The sequence below is a fragment of the Candoia aspera genome, chromosome 13 (assembly GCF_035149785.1).
Source record: "Candoia aspera isolate rCanAsp1 chromosome 13, rCanAsp1.hap2, whole genome shotgun sequence".
Classification (NCBI taxonomy): domain Eukaryota; kingdom Metazoa; phylum Chordata; class Lepidosauria; order Squamata; family Boidae; genus Candoia; species Candoia aspera.
The window spans coordinates 11,965,243-11,988,772 of record NC_086165.1 but is presented as its reverse complement, the minus strand read 5'-3'; the positions used below and the strand labels follow the sequence as shown (position 1 = coordinate 11,988,772).

Genomic DNA, 23,530 nt, shown 5'->3' with positions numbered 1-23,530 from the left:
TTTCCTTTGCTTTACACAAACTGAGGAATTTCATGGCACACAGATTTTTTTTTAAATCCTCTCCACACCCTTGGCCCTGGAGATTTATTTGCAAATCTATTTCTATTTATTGAAGTCTCTTTCATATTATGGTAGAATTCAAGACACAGGAAGTAGCAACAGTGCCGGTTGCTTTGGGATAAATGGGAAGGGAAGAGAAGATGGCAAGAAAGGGAGTAGAGCTTGCGAACAAAATGCTGAGCTTTCCCTGCCATATTCTAAAGCTGTGCCCCTCATTCTGCAGTGGACTACAACTCCCATAATTCCTGGTCATTTCAGGTTCAGCGATTAGGTCATCCAATGCATACTGTAGTCCAAAATGTCTTGAGGCAACCAGCTTGCTGACGTTGGGCTGGATCTTCTGCCTCTAGCATTGAGTGGGTTGGAAGTTCTGTGTATTATACTGTAGTTCAAAATATCCCCAAGGATCTTGGGTGCATCACCCTGATTTCCTGGCCCAGCTGGGCCTCCTGGCTTGAATAACAATTGTGACCTGCCACTGCCCTGTTTTGCATTAATTTTTGTCTGGAGACTGACACCTGTAGTAAGCAGTTATCAAAGGTCCTTTTAATCTGCTTTCAGCACCATCTGCTAATATTTGCTATCTGGAAAGATCCCAGCGGCTGGGAATCTTTTCAAAACAAGCCTCTGGCCAGAACAAGAGACGTAAAACCCACTCGTGTCCCAGCCAAACGGCTCCTTAATGGCTACTTTTTTCTTTCTCTTTTTCTGGTAGAGGACTTCCAACTGATATTGGAACAGTTTTCCGAGCTCTTTTGGCCCAACTGGTTACTTAATAAATGAGCTACATTTTAAACAGAAAAATCATTAATACCTTTTGGAATGTCATTAAAGACATTAAACTTTCTCTGTCCTCTCATTTCTGTGCAGGATAACATGACACCTGCTAAACTTCTGCTTTTAAGAGGAACAAGCATAGATTCTTAAAAAAAAAAAAAGTCTTGCAACTTTATTCATGGTGTTGGTTTGTTGACTTTAAATCTTGTAACGTATTTCTCCCTTGGTATTATTCCTATTCCCGTTTTCTTGCTTCTTGTACTAGGTTTTATCTGTCCAGAAAGCAGTCCTATCACAAATGAAGGTGCTCAGGCATCTGCCTCATCATAGGTGATAGCCTACCCAGTTTTTATTTATGTTAGAGAAACTACTGTACATCATGGCTTATCTTTTCCTTTCTAATGCTTTAGGGGGAAAAAAACCCCACAACCTTGCCATGTGCATAACCATTAAAATAAATAAATAACAACCCCCTCCCAAACTATACATGGTCCTAGTTCAGGTCTTGCATAAGCGATGGTTTACTTAAATATGCTTCATTAAATAAGACTTATTGCTGTGGTGCACACATAATGCTATGCCATAAATCATGGCTGACAGACCATAATGGCTGGCTTTGCAATACAGGCTAAGTCCAAACCAAATATACCTTATGGTGGCTTAGTGCAATTGTGGACCTGGCCATTGTAGGTTTTCTTCTTAGACAAGTGAATGAGTAATAGAAACAAGGAAATGAAATCACCACGGACAGGTATTTCTAGAAGTCAACAATAGGCCTCCTCCCTGCAGAGATGTGGCCCCAGCCTTGGCAGGAGGCTGACTCCTAGCCTAAACTCACTCAGCTTCCCTATGTTGAGCAGCAAGTCCTATGGGCAGCTTCTCTGCACATCTCCTAAAACATAGGTCAACATTTCACATGATTGGGAAGCTTGATTAAAATCCTACTTACACAAATGACATTGTTTGCATTCACGCAGACAGGGTGGAAAGATTCTTGCTGAATTATCTGGGAATGCAGGGAATTTAAAGATATGGACCTCAGGATGGAGTCACAGGCCTGGCAAACACAAACTTATGAAAGCATTCTCACAGTGGCTTCTGCACAGGTTCCTCTGCCATATTTGGGCATTGTCCCTCAAAACAGATTCTCTGTACTAAATTTTCTATACAACTGTGGCCCTCCTAGAACATTAAAGGAAAGAAAAAGGCTGTTTGATTATAGTTAGCTTCCAGGAGATGGTAATAACAAGGCAGCATTTTCCAGCCAAGCTCAAAGACACTTGCTGTATTTCTGCATGACTGTGGAATTAGGAGCTTACTAATATGGCCAGCTGGCAGTAGGCGAAGTTCTAATATTCGCCTTGGCATTGCGAGATGACAAATAGTTGAATTTGTGTTTTCCATTGTAAAAAAGAGAATTCTAACTTTCTCTTCTTCCTCCTCTAACTCCAAAGTCAAACAGGCTGAAAATCTATGTTCCCCCTTCAGCTGGAGAACCTAGTTTGCCCAAGGAGAGTAACAATATCCTTTCCACACAGCTGCTTATGTAATTCAAAAGCTGGCTGCCTCTGTTTGGATTGCCCACCTTGAGCTTCCATTGGTTTAGTGGTTTCTCCATGGGCACATGTTAACATTGAGAAAAATCTTCACAGAATCTGTTCAACTCTTCCCATAACTGAGAAATATGGAGTTGTACTTCCTAACACCTTGCAAAGGTACCAGGTTAGGAAAAAGTGGTCCACATCAAGCTTGGGTTTGGAAAACACACTGAACTAGGCTAAAACATGGTTGTGTCCAGTGTGTATTAGAAACCCAGCCATTATTTCAGTCTGTTGTAAGAACAAGACCATCATCTTAAGCCATAATGTGGTTGGTGTTGTGTGTTATGGAAACACAGGAATTTTATTTCTTAACCCACTTTAAAGTTTAGCATGTTGTCAGAACTTAGCCTACAGGTGATCAACCTGCAGTAACCAAACCAATCTGGCTGGCAAGAAAAGAAAACTAGCCCCTCCTCTTATGATGGCACCAAGGCAGCTCTGTGCTGCAGTCTGAGACTCCAGATCTGCACCTTTCCTCTGCAGGAATCTGAACTCTTCATAGCTATGTGCTTTATGCTATCCAAGGATATTGTCCAGTACTTTTGGCCTTGTATTGTCTGGTATAATTGCTAAAAAGAGATTGAGCACTATTTGTATTTAAAATGTCACAGAAGTGTTGATTGCAATGGCACATAATTTTTTCACCTATCTGCACAGAGATTGTTTCAAGGTAAGTCAATAGCACTGGAAACTAGGCAACGGTAGATATTGTACTTTAGGGTAATTCTCATAGTCTTGCATTCTCACATATCAAGCCAACCCTGCCTTTGAGTCATAAAGGACCTGTGGCACTGTTTCAAAAGCTCTTTGCAAGTTATGATGTCATACTTTCAAGGAAAGCATCTTATCTGCTCTGCAGTAGCCTGTTATGTAAGGGCCAAGGGAGAGGAAAGATGATATCAGGAAGCGGGGCGGGGGAATAAAAGGGACACCAAGAAAAGTGGGTGGGGGGGGGGAGAGAAAGAAGAAAAAAAAAGAGTGGCCTTACCTATTTTTCTCCTGTAGATACATAGAAATTGGCAGGGGGAAAAAAAGGTAGCCTGCCCTTTCACTAATATTTTCTTTAAAACTTCTCCTCTGGATGCCTTGACTATCTGATGGAGGACAGGAGGGGGAGAACGCATTCTCTACTGGGGTACCCCAATTATGCATTGGGCATTCTTCCTTTTCTTGTTCCTAAGTCTTTAAACTCTGAAGCATTTCTCTTTCTACTCTGATGGATTATTTTATGGTTATGCTTTATCCACTGATGTTTGAATTATATTTGATGGCCACTTGAAAAATGTCCTGAATATGTTTATTTGGAGAATAATATGCTCTCTCTCTATCTATATAATGTTTTTCTAAAATAAATCACTAATATAATAAACTCCGCATCTGTAAGAACAACACAATCTTGGGTTTTGTTTTGTTTTGTTAATGCTGTGCCATTGAGTTTGATCTTCTTGGTCATTTTTTTAAATGTTCATTCTTTGTGTGGTATATAATGGAATCATTCTTGTCTCAAGGGCATGAGGTTTAAGATATGCATGCTTAAAGCTGAAATAGATTCTGAAGCAGGGGTTAACTTTGAGACCAAGTTATCCCTGTTTCTACATGAATCTTCAACCACATGAATTGCTGTACTTGTGCAAGACTTTCATTTTCTTTGTTTCTTTCTGTGTTTTTACAATACCAAGCAGTTGTAATACTAAGCCTGCATAAAGGGTGCATAAAAGGTGAGGTGGAGTGGGTGGATGTCAAAGAATATTTGATACCTTTGCATGGCCAAGTCAAGAAAAGGGAAACATTAAAATATACTTAGTCATAGAACCAAGCTTAATCTTGCTTGATGCTCTTTTTTATATAAAACATACATACACAAATGCTGAATGATTCCTCTTGCTGTGATTCTTCCCCTGTTTGCAGGTTTTCAGAAGACAGAAGATATCAAGAGACATTTACACATCCAGTGATGTCCCTGGCCATCAGCACACTTTCCCTCTTATTAATGCTACCTGCTCAGCATATGGGTAAGAGCTGTTGCAAATCTATGACCATAGTGTCTATGTTATTTATGGCTTTGTGGTGAGCCTTCAGATTGGTTTCTAAACATCAAACATTTTTAAAAATCAAAAATAAAATATCACCGCTGTAGAATTGAAATCGATACTCCCCAATGCTAGGAAAGCAGTTTCTAAAATTTTTCTCATAGCTACAGCCTAAGCATGGATGTCTGGAGACTTATTTTGGCAACAGACTTTTCCAAGTGAGGCACCACCCACATTGTCTTTGAAAGCCTCTGCTGAAAAACCTAACAATTGGACAGGTTCATAAGAGCTTCTACAGATGTTCTTAAACTTTGGGCAGTTCTCGCTTGGGGGTCCAGTATCTTTAACTTTGACCCTGTTAGAATAGGGCTACCCACAGCCTTGTATCCACAATGCTGTTTTAAAAATCATGGCATCATTAAACAAAGATGGCTTGGAGAAAACCAGAACAAACTGGGAATAAAGCATGCAACAATTTTCTCTAGCTCCCTTGACAAAGCATCTCTGTGTTTCCTCTTTGGGTCAAACTGGAGAACCTGATAACAGGCCTGATCCATGGTATCACCCCACTTGAGCAACTGGGTGCTGTCCCAGCACACCGCAGTCTGGAGACTCCTCAAATGTAGCACTGGATACCTTAAAAAGAAAAACAAATCAGATGAAGCTTTATCTGCCCCTCCTCATAGCTTGCTCATCTCTCCCCAGCAGGCACACTCTTTTCTTTCCTTAGGAAACTGAAGAATTAAGAAGGGAAGAGAGAAACTAGGCCCAAAGCACCCTGAATTACTTTATTTCAAAATCTGGATTAATAAAATAATGTGTGGGGGAAAAGCAATATCCTCTTGTTAGTGTATTTGAGATCAACATTCTCCAAATCATTCTCCTTTATTTGTTCTGGGACAGAAGCTTCTAGTGATACCCATTGTTGCTATTTCAATGAAGAAAATCTGTAGGTTAAAAGCAACATCCATTTAACATCTCTCAGTTTATCATGATAGTATTTTGAGCCCTTTTTTCATGTCCTTATTTCTACCAGTCTGACTTTTAAAGAAGTGTGCTCAGAGTTGGAAGGTGTGGCTCCCCCTGAGTTACAATTAAAGCTACCTGTTTCATTTCCTATTTCTGTGCATACTGAAAAATGGGGGTTTCTTGATTTGGTCTTCTGAAAGAGGAGAGGGGATCCATAGCTGAGTATTAAATCATGGGGAAATTTACTGCCGGATGAGAGATTTCATTTGCATCAGGAGGCAAATAGAGAATGGACAAAGGGAAAGAAACACTAAGATATGGGTTGTAAAACTGTCTCTGTCTCCACTGGAGTTTGCAATCAGTTATTTGATTTATCTTCCAAGCTTGGCCATTAACCATCTGTGCAATTTAAAATTCCCCCCAACCCACACTTGAATTACTGGCATTTGATGATAGGCTATTAAAATGGTGCCTTCTGTTCAGTCATCTGGGTATTTCCTCCTAGAAGCCAAAGTAGAGATATTCTAGACCAGGGATCCCCAACTTTGGAGGCCAAAGGGCAAATTTGGAATGTTGAAAGCCTGTTTGGGAACTCTCATAAAATGGTGGGTGTGGCCTATCATAAAACACCCTTTTATCAGAAGACAATTGCCATCCTTTTATTTTCTAAGTATGCCTCTGGACTGCTTTCTTGGAGATCTAGAGGATAGAGGATAGCCAATGAACATGGTGGCCACTCTTCACTCTTTTGAGTAGGTCAACGTGTCCAACTAGTCTTGTGTTTAGTCTTCTAAGAGTAGCTGCCTCGATGTCACAAAAATATTTAAGTTAGAATGAGATGAGCTAGAGACATTCATCTCCTGAAATTGCTCCACCATGGTTAGGTGGATAGCCTAGTATCAGGAACTATTTCTCTCTCTCTCTTTAATATCATTTCTATTGAAGAAAATTTTTAACAAGATAAAAACGATACAAATATTAGAAAAGAAAGAACATAAGAAAGAATAGTAAGAAAGAAAGAAAAAAGAAACAGAAGTAGAAAAAGAAAAAGATTATAAAGAAGCAGCTTCCAATCTTTTTGACAGCGGTTATAAATGCATTTATATTTTATCCTCTCTCTCTAAGGTTACATCATAATTTCCTCCTTTCCATAAGCTACCCTTTCCAATCTTCAAACCCATAAATGACAAGTTCGTTTTTCTCTTTTTTCAGTAAAAAGTCCATAAAGGGTAGGAATTATTTCTCAGTGTAGTGGAACTTGAGTGGCTTTATATGGACGGCTGTAGAAATCAGCCCTGGGCACTCAAAAATAAGAGCCATTTCTATATGCCAAGCAAGATACATTGAAGTATCTTGGTTTACAAATAAGTATAAAATGATCAAAGTCTTGTCAATACTTGTGAACTTCCAGGACATAGCTTCCAGGGCATCCTGAAGTTGTCAGTTTGGAGAAAGGAAGGGATACAATAAAAGATAGGAAATTTCTATTTGGTTTGGAAAGGAATGTTCCCTGTGCATGAAATCTATCATTTTCCACAGATAGTTTTGTTATACGTGTTAGAGTATATTGTTCACATGAGATTATTTCAAGTGAGAATCAGCCACTAGAATTAGGGAGATAATAGCAAGAGGGACCACAGTTTTTCCATCAACAATTTTGTACCCAAGAGGGAATGTTGGCATGTGCAGTTTTTCTGCCCCTAAATAACAAGCTAGGATACCTGTAGAAATGTCCTCTCTTCTTCCAGAAACAATTAAAGATACAGGAAGCGTACATTTTGGTTACATCTAGTCACTTCAGTGAGAATTTCAGCAAAGTATGTGGTCATGAAACCAGGAGGGAGCACATTTGACAGATCCATTTCAGGGCTGAATACAACAGAAGACTTTGCGCTGATGGAGGAAAGTATGTGTGGAATTCTCTATTCTTGGTTTATCCTTCCAATGGCACAGAAGAATTCTGTCAGTCGGAGAATTTCCCAAATATCTGGCTTGGAAACTATTTACAGTGAAAGTGAATCCATATTGGCTCTTCCTAAGGAAATGTGATTCTTATTTCTGAGAGCCATGGGGAAGGAATTAGTACCTTTGGTTAGGCTTAAAGAGACATAACTTATGGGATAGGCTGGGTTGTGAGAGAGTGAGTAGCCCCAAATCCCCTCAGTGAAATTCCATGACTTAAACTTGAGTTTAGTCCAACATTTAATCAGTGTTTGTATCTCAAGGGCATGCATTCACTTTCTTGACCAGCGGGTGGGGTGCCTTCATCTATCTAGGCCAGTACTCTAATTTCCCAGCAAATCTTTCTGCTACTCAAAATCATGAATGATGATGAAGCCACATGACATCCCAGCACGTTGGCTGGGAAATCAATCCCTCTGTGTTCCAGGTGGGGCATAGAACTTTCTCCATAGGAAAGTATAGGTAGGATTCCAGCCTGAAAGTGGCTTGTTTTCCCCATGATTCCCCAAATGCCAACAGATCCACTGCGGGGTAACAGTATTCTTAAAATCATGTCTGTCTCCAGCCCAAATTTTCATTCTCTGCATCCTAACTCAGCAGCTTCAGAAGTGGTCCCTTTGTCCTCTAAGCTTAATGGATTTGTGTTCTATGTTGTTGTTGTTTATTCGTTTAGTCGCTTCCGACTCTTCGTGACTTCATGGACCAGCCCACGCCAGAGCTTCCTGTCAGTCGTCAACACCCCAGCTCCCCCAGGGACGAGTCCGTCACCTCTAGAATATCATCCATCCATCTTGCCCTTGGTCGGCCCCTCTTCCTTTTGCCTTCCACTCTCCCTAGCATCAGCATCTTCTCCAGGCTGTCCTGTCTTCTCATTATGTGGCCAAAGTATTTCAGTTTTGCCTTTAATATCATTCCCTCAAGTGAGCAGTCTGGCTTTATTTCCTGGAGGATGGACTGGTTGGATCTTCTTGCAGTCCAAGGCACTCTCAGAATTTTCCTCCAACACCACAGTTCAAAAGCATCGATCTTCCTTCGCTCAGCCTTCCTTATGGTCCAGCTCTCGCAGCCATATGTTACTACAGGGAACACCATTGCTTTAACTATGCGGACCTTTGTTGTCAGTCTGATGTCTCTGCTCTTAACTATTTTATCGAGATTTGTCATTGCTCTTCTCCCAAGGTGTTCTATATACCAGATAAAAAGGTCCATGTTCTTTATAGTTTCCTTTGTGTATGCCAGCAGGGATGGTCCCACCTTGCCCCCATTTGGATCCTGAACTGGAACACTGGCAGCCAGGACATGATGAACAGAATCGAGTGAACATCAGCCAAGGCCAAAATCTTCTTTTATCTTCTTCTGCCACCGTCCATTCCATTGTCATCACAAATGGAGGTAAGTCTAGCTTGATGGAAAGCTATAACATCTATGCTATATTCAGCCCCTTACTGGTGGTACACAAGAGCTTACTCATTTGCTTTATTGAAGACCTTCCCTTAATGAAAATCTGCTTAATATTCTTGAAGAGGTTTTTAAAAAATTGCATTCATTTCTTGATTTTTTCATGAAACCCCAATTGATCTGGTGCTGGATCTCCTTTTTTATTCTACTAAGCGTTTAATTTATTGTTATTTGGGGCACTAGCTGAATCCTCCTCTTCCAGATTGACCTAGAATGATGGAATGTACTGGGCATTCTGGGGCAATAACTTGGAAGGATGCACCATTTGGGGGCAATAACATTACAGCCTTTGGGAACTCCTGCTGCTGGAGGAATATTTAAATTCCACTGCTACTGGAGGGAAGTTTTAACTCCCATTCCAACAAGACAGGTATTAATGCAAGTAATGAGAAACATGCTCACTTCATTATTTGTTGCATTTGGTTTGGAATGAATGCAACGTGAATCAAACATGTTCCATTGAGTTCCATTTTTAATTTGTTCTAAAACAAAAGCACAGTCCTTACGCCCAGGATCTCAGCAAGCAAGGATGCATGGCTCTCTCTGGGATTATAGTTTGCTTGTGCCAGGTGTAAATAGTACAGTGCTTGCTTGGCTAATGATTGGATTTGGTATAGACAGCTTCAGTTATTTATACCAAGGACCAGTTTGTATAAACAGAATCACATAGTAAGCATTTTGCTGGATTTCTTCACATAAGGGTTGCCCTCTATTTATGGGGAGACTTTATCTTGGAACGCTGCTCCCCACTAAATTAAAAGACAGAGAGAAGTCATGTATTGCAGATGTAAATATAGCATTGTCAAGATAAACAATGTTAAATTCAATATGGATAAAACCAGCTAAAGTTAATATCAGGGTAGAAGTTCTGGGGAATGAAATTTCATCAGCTACCTTGTGTGCAGCTAAGTTTGTTTTGTTGTCTCGGCTGGAGAAACTGCAAGTTTGATGACTGTGTTGCTTTTCCACTTCCTTTTTCAATGCCTGCCTAATTATTCACTGAGAGTCCATAATTACATGATGGGTAAAGGCAGAGTCTGCTATAAAAAGGCACTGTACTTCAGGCTAGTGGTGCCAACAGACCTGGCCCATGTAAATTCCTACTCTCTTCTTGACTTGTAGAAGAGGAGGGTGCAAAACCTTCTAGACTACAGGCCATATTTAGCCATTCAGTGGCACCTTGGGGCATACCTCAAAAAGTGAGTAGGACTAAGACCCACATTCAACTTGATTTAATTTTAGTTTAATGAACAACCTCTCCTCCTCACATTTATTATTTTCTTCTGGCAATGTGCAGAGGACTTCAGGATGCTCCTCTCAAAAGATGTAGAAGAGGGTGGTCTAAATTGCGTAGTGTGATCTGGAGAATGCTATGGAGAATCAGTAGACAAGGCTAAAACTGCCTTGGGTAGCTGCAAAGAGTTTTGGCATTTTCTGGCCTTATGTATTGATTATGGGACATCAAGTCATTTTCGACTCCTAGCAACCACATAGATTTTCTCCATGATGATATATCCCTGACCTGTTCTTTCAAAACTGCCAATGGTGTGCCCATTTCCACTGTAACTGAGTCCCTCCACCTTGCTGCTGGTCGTCTTCTTCTTCTTCTCTTTCCTTCCACTTTTCCCAGCATCAGAGCCTTCTCCAGAGATCTGGGTCTTTGCATAATGTGTCTGAAGTAGGATAATTTGAGCCTGGTCATTTGGGCCTCGAGTGAGAACTCTGGGTTGATTTGTTCCATTGGTTTGTTTTCTTGGCTGTACCCTTTCAAAGATCTTTCTTGGGTTGTTGAAATTGGCTGTTCTTCTTAGTTATTTTGCCCCAGTTGTGACTGAATTAGGGTTTATGCATTAAGAATTGTAGTCTGAGGTGAAGATAGATAGTGCCCTAATGCAAAATGATCTGCAGAACTGAGCAAATTGGCAAAATAAAATCAGCTTTCATTTGTTGCTGCTGTATTTAAGACATTTCTAGCTCTTATGGTGGAGTGCTAAAATGTCAGGTAATAAGGCTAAGGTTTCCAATAGTCAGGCCTAGGAGGACCTGTATAGGTAAATGTGCTTTCAGAGAAGCAAGGTAAATATATACAGTATATATTTGCTGTTTTCAATTTATAGCTCACCATTCTGTTCTATAATGTAGTTTTAGCAATCCATTTAGCTTTCACTTTATCCAGTTTGGATGAAGCCTCTCTCCAAAGAAAGAGTCAACCACGTAGCTCAGAAACCAAAACTGCTGGGTCCAAATACCTGTGGATTATACAGACACAGATAACCAAATCTGGTTTTTCCTTCTGAAAAAGAAAGAGAGAATCTTTCATTTTAGAGAATTTTTTAGAATCCAACAAGGAAAAGAACCAGAAGGCTTAAAATTGTGCATGATGGACAATGTTTATCATTTGCCTTCTTTAAAAAGGGGCACAACTGAGAAATCCAAGCACGGGTAACATATAAGGAAAATCTTAACATTGTGGTATGATTTTAAATCAACCAACTAAATACTGCCTTTGTTTCTCCTCTGTTAGGAAAACTAGTGATTAAAGATAACACAGCCCCCATTGTTCTGCGCACTCGTCATATACAGATAGAAAATGATGGAGAACTACATATTGGGAGTGAGGACTGCCCTTTCCGGAGCAGCCTGACAATCATCTTGTATGGACGGTATGTAATTAAACAGCCCTCATCCGTAATTTTGAAGATTAGCTCCACAAGGCTATTTTCTTTGGATGGGGGAACAGAGATACAGTGCACTGGGCAAGGAAGTTGCTACAATGCCTTGAGAGGAAGAATACTAATGAGAGGATGCTTAATTTTGCAAAAGTATCTCCAAGTTCAATGGTTGGACCCTGCAAAAATATATGAAAAAAGGTGAAAGGTCCCCTGTGCAAGCACTGAGTCATGTCTGACCCTTTGGGGGGGATGCTGCTTTTGCGACGCTTTCTTGGCAGACTATAGAGCGGGGTGGTTTGCCATTGCCTTCCCCAGTCCTCACCTTCCCCAGCAAGCTGGGTGCTCATTTGACCGACCTCGGAAGGATGGAGGGCTGAGTCGACCTGGGCCGGCTACCCGAGAGAGAATCCAGCTTCTTCTGGGATAGAACTTGGGTCGTGGGGAGAGTTTCAGCTGCAATACTGCCCCCAACCACAATATGCCACCCGAGGCTGTGTGTGTGTGTGTGTGTGTGTGTGTGTGTGTGCGCGTGTGTGTGTGTGTGTGAGATAAATAAAAAATGAAACCCCCAAGAATAGAAATACACTGAATTAAAGGTTATTATGATAGGATGAAATTGAAATTGCCCACGTTTTCTGGTGCCGGGTCTGGGTTTCAGGCCCCACTGGTAGGGCAAGGGTTAGGTGTGACCCTACACATCATTGCCCAGACAGGCCTCTTTCGCTGCATGCTCCCATTCAACCCAATGCTAAGATTGTATTTGGAGACTCCCTTGCAAGTTCTTGTAATTCTGAGATAGGATAGGTGACTGACTGAGAATCAGAATGGGAATAGTACTTCCAAAGGTATCTCTTCAGGGTCAGGCAGGAACTTTTGGAAGAAGATTTCTTCAGATCTGGATTATCTGACTTGTACCAGTTTGAAATTTTTGCTGCTTAGTGGTTGTCTAATAGTGGCTTCCCATTTTTGGAATTCTCTCTTCATAACACCTGCTCCTTTTGAGGCCAAGTGAAAGTCCATTTTATTTTTCCCGGGCCCTTTCCTGTTTTTCCTGCAACACGATAAATGGGCTTCCTTTATTTTCCCTGTTTTATTTTCTGCTGCTTTCAGCAGCTGCGTTTGCTTGATGATTGCAACTGGTGGTTTCATAATGTCCTCCATTTATTTTTATGGCACCCCGACCACTGCTGCTGAGCGACTCCCAAAGGTGAGAAATAAAATGCCATTCAAATTAACCCCACAGTGCTGATGACGGCAGCCCACCTGACAGTTATTTTGGGCAGAAGTTTATCGGTGTCATCAACGGTGGAACTCTCGAGGTCCATGGTGAGCGAAAGCTGTCCTGGACTTTCTTAAACAAGACTCTGAATCCAGGGGGATTGGAAGAAGGGGGCTATTACTTTGAGCGAAGCTGGGGCCATCGGGGTATCATCGTCCACATCATTGACCCAAAGACTGGAGCCGTTACCCATTCTGATCGGTGAGTCTAGAGTTCAAACTCTGTTCATATTTCAGCCAATGCAAGACAGTTTTCCTGTTTTCTTCTCTGTATTTTTCCAGAGGTCGAAAACAAATGGCTAGCCACTGTGATCTCATGGTCAAAACTGAGTTGCACAAACACCCTTAATATGTTGTGCTGTGCTTTTAAAATGATACAGTAGCTGCTACAGGCACTAATAATATGGTATCGATGGGATTCGGTCCCCTGAGAGCTTTTCTGAGTTGACAGCCTGAAGGTGCTCCCAGAGGGACAATCATTTTACTACTTGCTGATTTGGTGTTGGTTTTAGGTTTTGTGTGTGTTCAGTCATTTTTAAGAGAGTATTAATGATTCTTCTTATGAGCTAGTTTGAAAAGCCCAAGGAGATTTAGTTGAAATAGAATATAACACAAATCATGCGTAGGATTGTGACAATCCCAGTATAAAGAGCATGTGTGTATGTTTTACACAGTTTATGCAGCCGTTAAGTTTAAATCCTACCTTTCCTTCAGGACTTCAAGGCAACATACATCATATTTTCTCCTCCTTTATTATTCTCACAACAACCTTGTGAGTTAGGTTGCATTGAGAGTGAACCTGAATCTGGATCGCCAATCCCACTGCAACACTCTAGCCACTATGCTACACTGTCTCCCATACTTCATGACTAATATGCTTCCTAATTACTAAATTAACCCTTAATCTAGGTTTGCAAGGTGCATTGAACCAAATAGGCTAGGTTCACACAATATGCAAAACCAGAATAGAAACCAAGCAAGTTTAATGCTAATCAGGCTTAGAATGTTGGGCAAATTCACTGATCATATGTTTATCTGACTTTATCTGCAAACACAGTTCGTGAATTTAGGGCCCTTTGGGGGGCCAAGCAATATATTTGGACCTTGGAATGGGTCAGAGGCTGCAGGTGAGCAAAGGGGGTGGGGTGGGGAAATAGGTGTGGTTTAAACAGGGAGTATGTCTGGAGGTCAAAACCACATTTTTCTTAAACTTCATTCTGAAGTTGATTGCCCCTTCTACTTTATCAGACTTAAAATTACAGTGTTTAACTTCCTGAAAATTGGCAGGAGCAGGAAAGGGGGCTGTAGGATGCACAGAAAGCAGTTTGAGTTAGTTAAAGTTCATTATGGACTAGACCAGCATCGTAAAATGAATAAGCATATCCAGTTGAAGTATATACATCAACAGTATGATTGTAAAAGGAGTAAAAGATATAAAACCCTGCAAATAAAGACTAAAAAAATAGAACAGAAAACAATGGAGGAATATATTTGGCCCCTGGGATGAGCATGGGTTATCTGATTCTTACAGGTCACTCTATTCTGCAAACTTGGCTTATCTTGAGTGTGAAAAAGGGCATTGGTGCTATCTTTATCTTCAAGAATGCCTGTGCATAAACTAATATGGCAAATGCAGACCCTTCCATCTCTCACATGTTCTTCTGTGTTTCTTCAGATTTGACACCTACAAACTCAAAAGCGAAAGCCTTCGCCTTGTGCAATATTTGAATGCTGTGGAGGAGGGCATGATCCTGTCGGTTGCGGTCAATGATGAAGGCTCCAAAAATTTGGATGACTTGGCCAGGAAAGCTATGACCAAACTGGGCAGCAAGCATTTCCTCCACCTTGGCTTTAGGTAGGAGCCTGTCCTGCCAGGGTTACAACACAAAGTCCTTATTATGCTTTTCCTAGACCTAAAATAATTCCACTATTTTCTCCTTCTACCCAAGAGCACAAACATCTCTCACAGTGATTTTCCCTCCTCTTCCTTTTCATCTGAGAGTATTTCAGAGGCCAAAGACACTGCTTGAATTGGGTTCAGCCATTCAGTTAGGCTCCATTTTAGGAATGCTTCAAAGTTGGATAAATCAGTGCAAACTGGGCCAATGACCACCATTCAGAGATGGGGTAGAAATATTGCATGCAAAAGGTCCCATGTTCAATCGCTGGCATATTTCCATAGAGGGCTCTAAAAGTCCTCTGAAATCTTGGAGAGCAGTTGTGGGTCAGCGAAAGGATAGACAGCATAATGGCCATAGTGCATCCAATCATTGCATCCTTTGCCCCACGAGGCATCCTGCCCTACCTAATTTTTTCCCCAGATTCTTTTAATTCAAAGATATGAAATGGGGAGCTGGCACATTGCAAAGCAAATCACTAACATCTGGCATCATCTTGTTGCACATAATGGTGGCTCTAAGATCCACGTGGCCCTCAGTGGCATGCTTGGAAAATAGAAATGGGGTGGTTGCATCTCATCATTTCCTTTGGGAACCTGCCCAATTGTCCAAAAAAAGATGCAGTAGTTAAGCTGGAGTAGAAGGCCCAACTGGCAACGCTTAAAGGGAGTCACTCCACCAGTTTCTGTAATGGTACATGGGAATGACTTTGGGAGACAGAGGGAAGAGCCACAGCCAGGGGAACAGTCAGATAAGGGGCAGCTGAGCCTGCAGAAGGAATGTGGGTGGGGCAAACTTCTCAGAAGGGACCCTCCCTAGTTTCTTGGACTGTGAAAGTGAGCAGCGGGGGAGATATACGTTCAGACTTGCAAGATTCTGTTAATGTAACCTTAAAATAAAATAGAATTGGTTCACCTGTGCGTGCTTCCTGTCTGGACAACCTCGCAAGTCTGACAGTTTCCCTCTCACCATTTGATGAGAGTTGTATAGAATGTTCTCAATTCTACAGTAGGTTCTCAAAATTTCAAACCATAGAAAGCTTGCCTTTTCCTTATGCAGACGGTGGTGAAACCCTGGTCTCACTCAGTATGAAGCCATTTCTTATGGGATTCCATTAGTTCCCTGTTCTTCACCCTCCCCCTCCCCAAAAATGAATGGCAGGAATCCTGACCCATCAGCCAATTTACACTATGAAGTCAGAAGAGGCTGAGTAATCTTTACTAAGCTAACCACCCAGAACCTCCCAGATTGGTCTTTTGTTTTGAGAAAACTTAGCTGCATTCTTAGGGAAGCATTTACCTGGGAGTAGGCCGCCTTACTTATGAGTAAGCATGGAGAGAATTGCATTGCAAGGGATTGTACTGGCTGTGCTTCCTCTCTGGTTTTGGAGTTTTAGTTGTGGGGGTGTATGTATTTACGTTAAGAAAGATATTCTGCCTTTTCTGGAGGTGGCATAAATAACACTCCCTCCTCCATTTTTTCCCCAGTAACCACCACCCTGTCAGGTAGATTTGGCTGAGAGCAACTGGCTGGCCTGAAGTCACTCAGGGAGCTTCTGTGGCCAAGGGTGGACTCGAACCGAGAACCCTGCCCGCCAACACGTTAGCCATGACACAACACTGCCTCTCCAATGTTTTTTTAGAATGTATTCTTAACTGATCTAGTTCTGCCAGTAATTGTGTGGTTGGATTTGATGTTCACAGGCATGGAAGCAAATCTTCTCTCTCAGCCTTCTAGGAGATTGACATGCAGTTTCTCCCACTTGTCCATCCCACTCATCTGGATGCAGTTCATAGTCTTTCCAAATTCCTTTTCCACATGGCATGTCCAAATCAGTCCAGAAGCAGCATTGGCTACATGCCGGCAGAACATTTTTTCTCCCCTCTCCCTCTCTGCTTGGAATAGCACTTCTAGTACCCCCTCCAGGGATTTTGTTGCTCAGCGTTGTTCTAATTAGACATCTTTCATCTTGGGCAGACTTCACAGCTTTGATTTAAACCAAAACGATTACCACCGTTTGAGAAAATTGCATTCTTAATCCTGTCCAATATATGTATCTTGAAGACAAGAAATCAAGCAATTCCAGGCAGAGTGACAAATTCTCTTGTCTGCCAATTTGTCAAGTGCAAACATATTTTTTTCCTTCAGGCCTCTCTAGTCATTGCTATAGCTCTGGGATGCTGCCCTTTTCCTTCTGCTCTGGCTACAGGCTCAGCTTAACCATTGGTGAACCCTTCCGGCTATTGGTGGTTCCAATTAGTGATTTTTCTAATTTGAAGGGGTTCCTCAGGTCCCCCCACCTCAATTCCAAACACTTTCCCCCACTTTCTCTCCTCTTCAATCCTTCCTTGTTCTCTGTCTCTGTCATTTTTCTTTTCTTTTAAAAAAGTAACATGTAGTTCTCTGGCCAGCTGGGGAACTGCCAGCCACATATTTGTTGTCTGCCAGTTGCTTAACAATTGTCTGTCTTCACTGTCTAAGGCAGGCAGTAAAAATGGGTGGCTTGTCAATCAGTTGAGTGACTTTATTCTGCATTCAGAGATCCATTACAGAATGCAACTATTAATAGAAGGCCTTTTTGCCAACATCCCTTGACCTATCAATGACAAAGGAGTACGAACACTGTTGTAGACATAAAGGGATGTGAGAGCACTATGTCAGACATTGATCCAGCTGGCTAAGCAGTTGTCACCTCTCTCTATCACCACCCTGTGTGCATCCTACTCACACGTAACACCTTTTACTGGAGGAATGTTGTGTTTGAACCATCCACAGGCAATACTACTGGACTGATGCCTGGGATTCTGCTTGGTCAGTCTCAAGTGAGAATGGACTTTGAATGTGTCCTTTTCACATCTATTGAGCCATGATTCCCTCCTGTTTTCATATTTATTTTTCTTAAAATCTGCAGGAGAATGTGCGTGATAGAAACAGAAACCTAGGGGACTCCAGCTAGATCACCCAGCTATGCACATGATGCTCAATAATGTGTCTTTTTTAGTCTGATTTTTTAAACTTTTGAATCCCAGTTAGAATCCTGTAGGCTGTAGTGAATTTACCACCATGTCCTTCTCATTTGGTAGTGGCAAATGCCATTAATTCACAAAGTTGTTGCTTGGAACAGCAGAGCAAACTCTGGTAGGACAAAGAATTTTCAGTTCTCCTTGTTTATGTCTGGCTATTTTTTTTCCCCCAATTTGTGTCCTTCTGCTCATGTTCTTAGTGGTCTCTGCAACTGTCTGGTTTGAAAAAGTTAACAGCAAAAAATAATATATTAAGAAAGAAAAACCACATGCATGTATTACTCACCTAGATTTCAGAAGGATCTATAAACACAACTCCTAACCTTTTAGAGTTCCATGAGTTCAGGCAAACATTTATTAACACACACACAGAGAGAGAGAGAGAGAGAGAGAGAGAGAGAGATTTAGTCATCCAATCAATAAAATGAAATCTACCTATAAATTCCCTACAAATACCTTCTTTGTATTCTGTTACATCATTTGCCCAGTCTTGATTCTTCCACAGAGCGGAGATGAAAGCCAGATATTTTCAGTTTATTGCAAAGCATTTCTACAAATTTGGGACTTCTAGTCTCTGCAAAGCTAGTTCTTTATGGTTTGACTTTGGATGGGATTCCTCCAAAGAAGTTCTGAAAACTTTCTCATCCGAAGCTGAAGATTTTTCAGCTTGGAAGCTATTGAGGTTTATGCTGTAACACTTTTGCATGATGGAATCCTTAAAAGTCATAATGGTTTGCTTTGTTTCAAGCTGAAGGAAATAAATTAAGATAAGGAAAGGTTTTCTGGCTTTTAAAAAATGTTCTTGGAGAGGGATGGAATAGGTGGAAAGGCACCATTATGTGTGGGGTGGAATAGGTGGAAAGGCATCATTGCCTTTATCCAGGTTGGAGCTGGCTAGACTGGGAAGTCAAAAACACATTGCAACAGAAGGCAGTGGCAAACCACTTCCATCGTGCTGCCAAGAAAACAGCTGGATGCAGGCACCAGGAGTCTAGCTCCACTCAAGAGCATCTTTTTTTATCTCATAGATCAGTCTGTCTGGGAAGCTGGGAAAAGAGAGCCAAACAAGCCATATTCTGAAAAGATGCATGTCTTTCTTGCAAAAGAGTAATGCTCTGTTTTTTTTCTGTGTGTGTTGTTTTTCTTTAATTCCCCAGGCATCCCTGGAGCTTTATTACAGTCAAAGGAAAGCCTTTGTCTTCTGTTGAAGATCATGTTGAATATCAAGGTAATCCCCAAGATATGGCCATTCAAACAATGGCAGCTAAATTATATTGAGTGGCATTTTGGCATAAGGCATTGGGCTACTTCAGGCATAATTTGAGGCCAGGGTTTATGTTATCTGGAATTAAGAACCTATATCAGCCTTCTCCAGCCTTGGTGTCTTTTAGGTGGATAGGCTTCAGTTCTTAACTTTCATGCTGACCATTCTGGGAACAGAAGGCTACACATTTTAAGCAGTGCCCAAATTCAGGAAGGGTTACCTTCATCATATTCTTGAGCTTGTACAGGTACCAGAGCCAAAATTTAGGTTCCCTTCTCTGGTTTTGAATCCTGTCTGCTGAAGTCTCTCAGGCTCTTATGTTCCTCCTCCCACCTCAGTGCTGTCCTAGCTTCTTGTGGAAGAGCCAAGGTTCTAACTATGCTTGGGTGATCATCCATGAGTCCAACCTAGCCACCAATCACTGGATAGTAAACTAGCTTCAAACTCTGCTTTGAGATCCTCGTTTAGCTGCAATTAATGACACTTCGTGGGCAGGCTAGGGCTCAACCATAAAGTGAAAGCTGAATTTGGGTAAAGAAACCCTGTTATTGTGTAAGTTGCAAACTTGCCAATTTCTGCTGTTCTGTTTTGTTTGCACACCTCACCTTCTTGAGCAGTAGGAAATTCCATGGGTAGCTTCCCACAAGGTCAGAGTGCCAGTGAGAGACTGTACTGGGGAATAAAGCATTCTTTGCTCCAATAGTGTGCCTTGACACCTCTACAAATGGTCATACTGCGGCCCAAATCCATTTTCCTTCCTTGCCAGAAAAGCTGCTTCCTCCTCCTCCTCCTCCTCCTTTTTCTGGGTGCTTTATTTTAACATTTCCTTTGCAAGCAGGTTAAACTTTCATTTATTCTTGCAAGCTATTTTGCAAACTTCTTCCTCCCTGCTGGCTTCCTTCAAGTTCACAGACTGTTTCAAACAATTCCAGAAATTAGGAATGGATTGCTGCTTGCTCCTAGAAATGCCTCCAGACTGCAATGTCACTGTGTATTGAAAACTAGGAAAATGTGGCTTTCCTCACTTTTCTTGAGGGAAATTTTCTGTTCCTTGCTAAATCTGAGTGACAACTTGGTGGTATTATCCAGAAAGATGATTGGGGGTAACCTTCCTATCCCTGTGCTTTTACTGTACTGATGATTTGTTTCAAACCCCTTTAGGTCATCCATGAGGCCATTTCTATCTATTCTGCAACCAGAACATGAGGGATGGGGAAAAATAACTCATTCATATTTTCCCCCCTCTCATTCTGCTGATTTTGCAGACACTGCCTTTCAGGAGGACAACCAACTTTGCCTAAGAGATGATATAAACAATCATGTCAGTATTTAGCACTTGCATTTAAAACCTTGCAGGTCCCTTTTGTAAGTGTGCTCTAACCCCCCCAAAGAAACATAAAGGTTGAATTGTTGACAGCTTCTCCATAACTAACTGCAGATTTGGGGATTGCTAAGAGGTTGTTCTCTTGCTTCCCTTTTGGTTTTTTGGGTTTTTTTGCAGGACGCAAAGGTTCAGCGGTAGCCAAAGTATTCAAATTGTTCCAGGCAGAAAACGGAGAGCAGTTCAATGTGTCTTCGACCAGTGAGTGGGTTCAAGGTGAGACTTCGCTTCTTTGGAGCAAGTTTGCAATGCAGTTACCCATACAGTGGGAAATAGTCCCCGACCCCAATGTGCACAAATCAACATAGGGCTGAACTACAGCTCCCAGCACCCCTCACCATTGGCCTTGATGGATGTAGAAGCTCAGCTATGTTTGGAGGATCACTGAATCTCCACCTTTTGCTCCTACAGTGGACAGGAGCATTAAAAGCTGCTTCGATGCTATACAAAGGAACTGATGGCTTTGTCTGAACCAACCAGGCCAGTGATGAGCAGCCAGTGACTCATTGACTGCAGGCAGCCTCCATCACCCATTTGTAGCATACCATAGAGAAAATAGCTAAATTTGGAGGGGATTAAGGATGCATAGAGCCAGTTTGGTCTAGTGGTTAAGGCACTGGGCTAGAAACTGGGAGACTATGAGTTCTAGTCCCGTCTTAGGCACAAAGCCAGCTGAGTTCTAGTCCTGCCTTAGGCACAAGGACAGCTGGGTGAACTTGGGAAGTCACTTTCTCTCAGCCCTAGGAAGAAAGCAATGGCAAACCACTTCTGAAAAACTTTGCCAAGAAAACTGCAGGGACTTATCCAGGCAGTCTCCAGGAATTGGACATGATTGAATGGGGGGAAAAAAGTTGCATGGCAGCAAGTGGCCACAGAGGATTCCCTCCTCTGCTCTCAGGTTTAAACTCACTTCTCCCACCAGATGCCAAAAACAGATACACAGACCCCCAAACTCAGCTATTTTTCTTGTAGTGGCATGACCAGGTGGCCTTCTGCAGTCCTCCAGAAGGTTGAGTTGCTCCTCCAATCCCTCATAAATTGCCTACTTTGGAAAAACTAACCTTTGCTCATTTTCTCATGAGAAGTCTTATTTTGTCCTATGTAGGTGTTTGGAGTAAACATAAACTGAAGAAAGAATGTGTCTTATTGGCTAAAACACATATTGTTATTGTATTTTGCAGCTGATTGATACTTTGTTGTTGATAGATTATTTTTTGACTGATAGATGGTGGTTCTCTCTTCCAATAAGAATGGGAGAGAAATTTGTTTGGCTTGCATTTATTTTTTTATATTGTGATTAGAATCTCTGCAATGTTATACCTTGAGGTCAATCATGATACCATAAGAGCTCCATCACGGACCCATTTATTTCAGTTTTGCCGTGTTTCCTCCTCTCCTGCCTGTCCTTCAAAGGCCAAATGTGTCCCATGGAAAGATTGGTTTCTCCTTTAATCTCTAGCCTGATGTGCTTTGGGACATCCCCAAAGAACATCTGACTGACCTGGAGAAAGTGCCAGGAGTGGGTAGCTTTTAAACAGACTTGCTAACATTTTTTGGCACCAAGACCTGTGGAGCACATTTTTTCCAGCATTCGTTAAGGCCTGTTCTGTCCAAAATGACCTTACTTTGAGTCGTTTCCTTTTTTTCTTCCAGATGTTGAGTGGACCGAGTGGTTTGAGAAGCCAAAAAAATCAAAATCCAAAGATGGGGAGAGGCTCTCAGATTTAAGAGCCATTCACCCAGAAATCTGTGATCACCCTGTTGATCTCCAGGTATGTCATATGGAGTAATCAACCTCTATCATTATACGTGCTTTCCTTAATTTGGTTCTCTCTGTTGTATTGTTGCAGTAATCCAACTTTTTTGGATTTTGGGTTGTAGACACTTCCTTGCTCTGATATCAACAGTACAATTATCTGGGAAAAGTGAGGTTCATGGTTGGCAGGAGTTACATATCTTTGGTCTTATCAGCTTTGTGTGTGCTTGAATGGGAAGGTCCTATGGGCAGATGTTATTGTATTTTGCAGCTGATTGAAACTTTGTTGTTGGTAGATGGTGGTTCTCTCTTCCAGTAAGAATGGGAGAGAAATTTGTTTGGTTTGCATTTGAATGCAAATTTATTGAGGTATGCATTTTTGAACCAATATATGAAGCAAAGCATAAGCATCATTTGAAAGTCGCATTTCCACATTTTTCAACCTAGTTCTCAGTTTTCTTCTTAGAGAAACGTCGGTAATATTCAAAATCCATAATGTCATGAAAAGACTGTACACAAATGCATTCTGCTAGGGGAAATTGTTTGCAAAAACTGCATGAGATAAAATTGCAAGCAAAAATTTGGAGAAATGAACACCAAAACTCATACATAAACTTAAAAAAAAAATACAGTTCAACCTGGTGGATCTGAAAAAATGAAAAATGGAGAGAAATTAAAAGTCACCCATCTGTACTTTCCAGTTGGCACTCCAGCTGTTCCAATCATTGTGTAATAAACTGGAAAATAGAAATAATTTCTTTTAAAGTTTATGAGACCTTTGGGCTTTTTGATGGACTGTGTTCTGCGCAATACTGGCATGGCGCATTGTTTTGCTGAGGTCGATGTGAGATGCATGGTTTAGAGCCAACATGAAGACACATGAGAGTCATAAGTGCCTGTTTTTTCTGCCGAGATTGACTTTGTAATTTGCTGTTATATCCTATAGCTCAGGTGCCAGTACAGCCTGCACGATCTCTTCCTATGCTCAACAGCCACTTTTAAAAGTTCAAACCCCTCCCAAAAGTAGATTATGTTTATTTTGAGAGAGAAAGAGAGATGAGGAAATCTTTGTTAAATATCTTGCTTATTTTTAGTGGCACAAGGAAGAGGGTAGTGGATGAGTGCAACATGTGCACTTGGCAAATTCACTCTTTGGAACTTAGCTGCCATGTCTGATATTGATAATCCCTCTGTTTTGAAAAGCCAACTAATTAAGAAAACTCCATTCTTCTGTCACGGATGGATCAGGAGCCATCACATCACATGCCAGTCACAACAAATAATCCCATCATAAACCGTTTCATAATGATTTATCATCATTTAAGAATGATGATTCAGTAATCTGCCCCATAAGAACGTTCCAAAGTTTTCAGAGCTTTGCGCAAACAACTTGACATGCTC

General features: G+C 41.4%; 1 protein-coding gene across 1 annotated transcript in view; it reads left to right on the top strand.

Moving 5' to 3' along the window:
- The first annotated feature begins 4,336 nt into the window (after positions 1–4,336).
- Positions 4,337–23,530, top strand: part of CEMIP (cell migration inducing hyaluronidase 1) — a 62,616-nt gene continuing 43,422 nt past the window's right edge. The window contains exons 1-8 of the mRNA XM_063314194.1: positions 4,337–4,450; positions 8,642–8,791; positions 11,382–11,520; positions 12,773–13,009; positions 14,483–14,662; positions 18,886–18,956; positions 20,494–20,589; positions 22,027–22,145. Of these exons, the coding sequence (XP_063170264.1) occupies positions 4,393–4,450; positions 8,642–8,791; positions 11,382–11,520; positions 12,773–13,009; positions 14,483–14,662; positions 18,886–18,956; positions 20,494–20,589; positions 22,027–22,145 (1,050 nt within the window). The 5' untranslated portion in view covers positions 4,337–4,392. The remainder of the gene's footprint in view (positions 4,451–8,641; positions 8,792–11,381; positions 11,521–12,772; positions 13,010–14,482; positions 14,663–18,885; positions 18,957–20,493; positions 20,590–22,026; positions 22,146–23,530) is intronic.